This window comes from Bombina bombina, chromosome 4, assembly GCF_027579735.1.
Source record: "Bombina bombina isolate aBomBom1 chromosome 4, aBomBom1.pri, whole genome shotgun sequence".
In the NCBI taxonomy this organism is placed as follows: Eukaryota; Metazoa; Chordata; class Amphibia; order Anura; family Bombinatoridae; genus Bombina; species Bombina bombina.
The window spans coordinates 830,363,605-830,369,604 of NC_069502.1; the positions used below are offsets into that span (position 1 = coordinate 830,363,605).

At 43.3% G+C, this 6,000-nt stretch overlaps 1 protein-coding gene across 1 annotated transcript in view; it reads right to left on the reverse strand.

Moving 5' to 3' along the window:
* Nucleotides 1–4,011, reverse strand: part of LOC128657170 (gastrula zinc finger protein XlCGF8.2DB-like) — a 51,626-nt gene extending 47,615 nt beyond the window's left edge. Inside the window, exons 1-3 of the mRNA XM_053711411.1 lie at nt 3,633–4,011; nt 2,560–2,664; nt 1,673–1,777 (exon numbers count right to left, since the gene is read on the reverse strand). Coding sequence (XP_053567386.1) covers nt 1,673–1,715 — 43 coding nt within the window. The 5' untranslated portion in view covers nt 1,716–1,777; nt 2,560–2,664; nt 3,633–4,011. The remainder of the gene's footprint in view (nt 1–1,672; nt 1,778–2,559; nt 2,665–3,632) is intronic.
* Between the last annotated feature and the right edge of the window lie 1,989 nt (nt 4,012–6,000).

Below are 6,000 nucleotides of genomic sequence, written 5' to 3' on the forward strand. Positions count from 1 at the left end.
AGTCAGAGATGTCACCCACAGACTGAAGCTCTCCGTCCTCATGTTCTGCATACTGTGACGCAGTATCAGACATGGCTCTAACAGCATTTGCGCGCTCTGTATCTCTCCTAACCCCAGAGCTATCGCGCGCTTGCCTCTTAATTCAGGCAATCTAGATAATACCTCTGACAGGGTATTATTCATGATTGCAGCCATGTCCTGCAAGGTAATCGCTATGGGCGTCCCTGATGTAATTGGCGCCATATTAGCGTGCGTCCCCTGAGCGGGAGGCGAAGGGTCTGACACGTGGGGAGAGTTAGTCGGCATAACTTCCCCCTCGTCAGAATCTTCTGGTGATATTTCTTTTATAGTTAGACTGATCTTTACTGTTTAAGGTGAAATCAATACATTTAGTACACATTCTCCTATGGGGCTCCACCATGGCTTTCAAACATAATGAACAAGTAGGTTCCTCTGTGTCAGACATGTTTAAACAGACTAGCAATGAGACTATCAAGCTTGGAAAACACTTTAAAACAAGTTTACAAGCAATATAAAAAACGTTACTGCGCCTTTAAGAAACACAAATTTTTCCAAAATTTTGAAATAACAGTGAAAAAATGCAGTTACACTAACGAAATTTTACAGTGTATGTAATAAGTTAGCAGAGCATTGCACCCACTTGCAAATGGATGATTAACCCCTTAATACCAAAAACGGAATAACAAATGACAAACGTTTTTTAAACAGTCACAACTGCCACAGCTCTACTGTGGCTTTTTACCTCCCTCGATACGACTTTTGAAGCCTTTTGAGCCCTTCAGAGAAGTCCTGGATCATGCAGGAAGAAGCTGGATGTCTGTGTCTGTAATTTTTTGCTCTGCAAAAAAACGCCAAAATAGGCCCCTCCCACTCATATTACAACAGTGGGAAGCCTCAGGGAACTGTTTCTAGGCAAAATTCAAGCCAGCCATGTGGAAAAAACTAGGCCCCAATAAGTTTTTATCACCAAACATATGTAAAAAAATGATTAAACATGCCAGCAAACGTTTTAAAATACACTTTTATAAGAGTATGTATCTCTATTAATAAGCCTGATACCAGTCGCTATCACTGCATTAAGGCTTTACTTACATTACTTCAGTATCAGCAGCATTTTCTAGCAAATTCCATCCCTAGAAAAAATATTTTAACTGCACATACCTTATTGCAGGAAAACCTGCACGCTATTCCCCCTCTGAAGTTACCTCACTCCTCGGAATAGTTGAGAACAGCAAAGGATCTTAGTTACTTCTGCTAAGATCAGAGAAAACGCAGGCAGATTCTTCTTCTAAATACTGCCTGAGATAAACAGTACACTCCGGTACCATTTAAAAATAACAATCTTTTGATTGAAGAAATAAACTAAGTATAAAACACCACAGTCCTCTTACGACCTCCATCTTAGTTGAGAGTTGCAAGAGAATGACTGGGATATGGGCAGTGAGGGGGAGGAGCTATATAGCAGCTCTGCTGTGGGTGATCCTCTTGCAACTTCCTGTTGGGAAGGAGAATATCCCACAAGTAATGGATGATCCGTGGACTGGATACACTTAACAAGAGAAAAATAGACACTCAACTGTAACCTACAACTCTCACACACAACATACAGGTACACTCACCTGTAGCCTATCTCGCTGAGACACAAACTTACCTGGGCTGATACTGCCACTGTTTTTCAAATCCAGAGTTCCCATCTGATACCTCACACACAGATCTTCTGTTATCTCTTCTTTCACTATATCAGTGTTATCTTCATCTGTACAAATAAAGCAGATTCAGTTTGTATATCACCATAATTTCGTTTTTATAACTTTACTATAAAACAGTTTGTATATTTCCCCAGACAGCAACCAATGCACACACTGTGGTAATTTCCCTCAATTATCTTATTTATTGTATATCTTTTTAGCTGAAAAGGTAAAGAAGTTTAGATACAAAAGGCGTGCACACTCACTTGTAACCTGCATGGCCTCACACACAAGATATGTGCACATTTATCTGTACCTTACACACACAATATATGTTCACACTCACTTCTAACTCATACTTCACAAACAATATATGTGCAACACTGCATACTCACCTGTAACCCATATCTCACACATAATATACGCACACACCGAACCTGTAATCCACATACCTACCACAACATACGTGCACAACAATCTGCAACCCACATGCCTTACACACAACATACCTGCACACCAACCTGCAACCCACAGAGACCTTACACACAACCATAACGTGCTCACTACCTGTAACCCACGTATCTCACACACACTAAATGTGCACACTCACCTGTACCTCATGCACCTCACACACAATATACGTGCACACTCACCTATAACTCATGTACCGCACACACAATATACGTGCACACTCATCTGTAACTCATGCACAATATATATGCACATTCACACCGTAACTTTGTATCTGTCACTCAAAACATACATGCACACTCATTTGTAAACGCCCATCTCTCAACAAAAGTAATACCCACCTGTAACCTTCATCCCTCAGATACAAGTGCACACTCACCTGGGCTGATACTGTCACTTGTGTTCTCATCAGGGTCTCCCAGCTGACGTGTCACACACAGATCTTCTGTTATCTCAACTTTCACTATATCAGCATTATCCTCATCTGTACAAATAAATTAGATTCAGTTTTTAATCACATAATTTAGTTTTTATAACTTTACTATAAAACAGTTTGTATATTTCCCAGACAGCACCAAATGCACACACTGTGGTAATTTCCCTCAATCATCTTATTTCTTGTATATCTTTTTAGCTGAAAAGGAAGTTTAGATACAAAAAGCGTGCACACTCACTTGTAACCTGCATGCCTCACACACAATATATGTGCACATTTATCTGTACCTTACACACAATATAGGTTCACACTCGCCTCTAACTCATACTTCACACACACAATATACGTGCACACTCACATGTAACCCACATACCGCACACATAATATACGCACACACCAACCTGTAACCCACATACCTTACACACAACATACGTGCACAACAACCTGCAACCCACATACCTTACACACAACATACGTGCACAACAACCTGCAACCCACATACCTTACACGCAACATACCTGCACAACAACCTGCAACCCACATACCTTACACGCAACTACCTGCACACCAACCTGCAACCCACATACCTTACACACAACATACGTGCTCACTACCTGTAACCCATGTATCTCACACACAATATATGTGCACACTCACCTGCAATCCACGTATCTCACACACAATATATGTGCACATTTACCTGTATCCCACGTATCTCACACACAATATATGTGCACACTCACCTGTAACCCACGTACCTCACACACACTATATGTGCACACTCACCTGTAACTCGTGCACCTCACACACAATATACGTGCACACTCACCTATAACTCATGTACCGCACACACAATATACGTGCACACTCACCTGTAACTCATGTACCTCACACACAATATATATGCACACACCCGTAACTTGTATCTGTCACTCAAAACACATGCACACTCATCTCTCAACAAAAGTAAATACCCACCAGTAACCTTCATCCCTCAGATACAAGTGCACACTCACCTGGGCTGATACTGTCACTTGTGTTCTCATCAGGGTCTCCCAGCTGACGCGTCACACACAGAACTTCTGTTATCTCAACTTTCACTATATCAGCATTATCCTCATTTGTACAAATAAAGCAGATTCAGTTTTTATATCACATGATCTAGTTATCTATAAAACAGTTTGTGCATTTCCCAGACAGACAACAACACCAAATACACACAATCAGCACATTTTCCCTCTCATCCTTTTTTACTGTGATCCTCTATATTAAAATATAAAACTACACCATGAACTAAACAAGGGTTAAACTCACTGTGTTATCTGCGCTTATAAACGAGACAGTAAACTACAAGGGAGAGCAGTAAGTAACTGTGTGCACAGCCCCGGCAGACTCTCACGTATTACTACTCACCGGCAGGGAGGGAGAGCAGTAAGTAACTGTGTGCACAGCCCCGGCAGACTCTCACGTATTACTACTCACCGGCAGGGAGGGAGAGCAGTAAGTAACTGTGTGCACAGCCCTGGCAGACTCTCACGTATTACTACTCACCGGCAGGGAGGGAGAGCAGTAAGTAACTGTGTGCACAGCCCGGCAGACTCTCACGTATTACTACTCACCAGGCAGGGAGGGAGAGCAGTAAGTAACTGTGTGCACAGCCCCGGCAGACTCTCACGTATTACTACTCACCGGCAGGGAGGGAGAGCAGTAAGTAACTGTGTGCACAGCCCTGCGGCAACTCTCACGTATTACTACTCACCGGCAGGGAGGGAGAGCAGTAAGTAACTGTGTGCACAGCCCCGGCAGACTCTCACGTATTACTACTCAGTAGGCAGGGAGGGAGAGCAGTAAGTAACTGTGTGCACAGCCCCGGCAGACTCTCACGTATTACTACTCACCGGCAGGGAGGGAGAGCAGTAAGTAACTGTGTGCACAGCCCCGGCAGACTCTCACGTATTACTACTCACCGGCAGGGAGGGAGAGCAGTAACTGTGTGCACAGCCCCGGCAGACTCTCACGTATTACTACTCACCGCAGGGAGGGAGAGCAGTAAGTAACTGTGTGCACAGCCCCGGCAGACTCTCACGTATTACTACTCACCGGCAGGGAGGGAGAGCAGTAAGTAACTGTGTGCACAGCCCCGGCAGACTCTCACGTATTACTACTCACCGGCAGGGAGGGAGAGCAGTAAGTAACTGTGTGCACAGCCCCGGCAGACTCTCACGTATTACTACTCACCGGCAGGGAGGGAGAGCAGTAAGTAACTGTGTGCACAGCCCCGGCAGACTCTCACGTATTACTACTCACCGGCAGGAGGGAGAGCAGTAAGTAACTGCGTGTGCACAGCCCCGGCAGACTCTCACGTATTACTACTCACCGGCAGGGAGGGACAATGTATTTCAGTCTGATGACATATTCATGTCATCTGTCTCATCCTCTTCCTTCACATGTAATAGCCCAGTGCCCGGGTTTTCCTCTAGACGCCCTGTAATTACAGCAGGAAATTACCCGATAGTATATGATAGAGGATGTAATATAAACTTATAAAATATTATTATTATTATATAAAATATTAATATCTCCACCTTAATGGTTAATAGGGAACAGCTATGGGTCCAAATATACCAGCAGCTTTGAATATTGTAGTAATTTTCTATGCAGCTAATTCATTCACCTTGAGGAATCCTCCTGATAGGTAAATGTGAGTTATTAAACAGTGTGTACCATGCCAATAGCGCTCTCTAATGAAGGATCCTGCGTATAACAGTCTATACCAGTGTGTAGTGAGGTTTTACATAACGGATAATAAAGGCTGCTGAACAAATCTAAATAAAAAGCTTGCTGCCTGTTCCCCTTTTATATCTTTTAATACACGTAAGTGTTATGGTTTGGGATATACACAATACAGGGCTAATAGACGTATCCGTGTGCTGTAAACCTCAGAGGTTAAATAGCTAATAACCCTACATACAGATTGGTCAAAACAAGTGCAACTGAAAAGGAGGATACCAGGGAGCATAAGTACTGGCTAGACGTCATCACAAAACAACGGCACCCAAAAGAAAGGCGCAGAGGGATACGGCAGAGCACCTCCAGCTCCACACTAACTTCTGCCCCCAGCTATGCACTGAAGAGCAGCACCATATTGTACATAATAAGTTTATGTAACAATGCAGCAATGCTTCAGCTCCATTTAATGAAAGAATACCTAGATATCCTCAGGAGCATGCAGATGTCGAGGAGCACTATTTGTATAATGTTGTTACAAGCACTGCTGCAAATACAGAGCACACACCTGAGCCTACCTCAGTATGCTCTCATGATAAGAACTGCTGCCATATACAGAGCACACACCTGAGCCTACCTCAGTATGCTCTCATGATA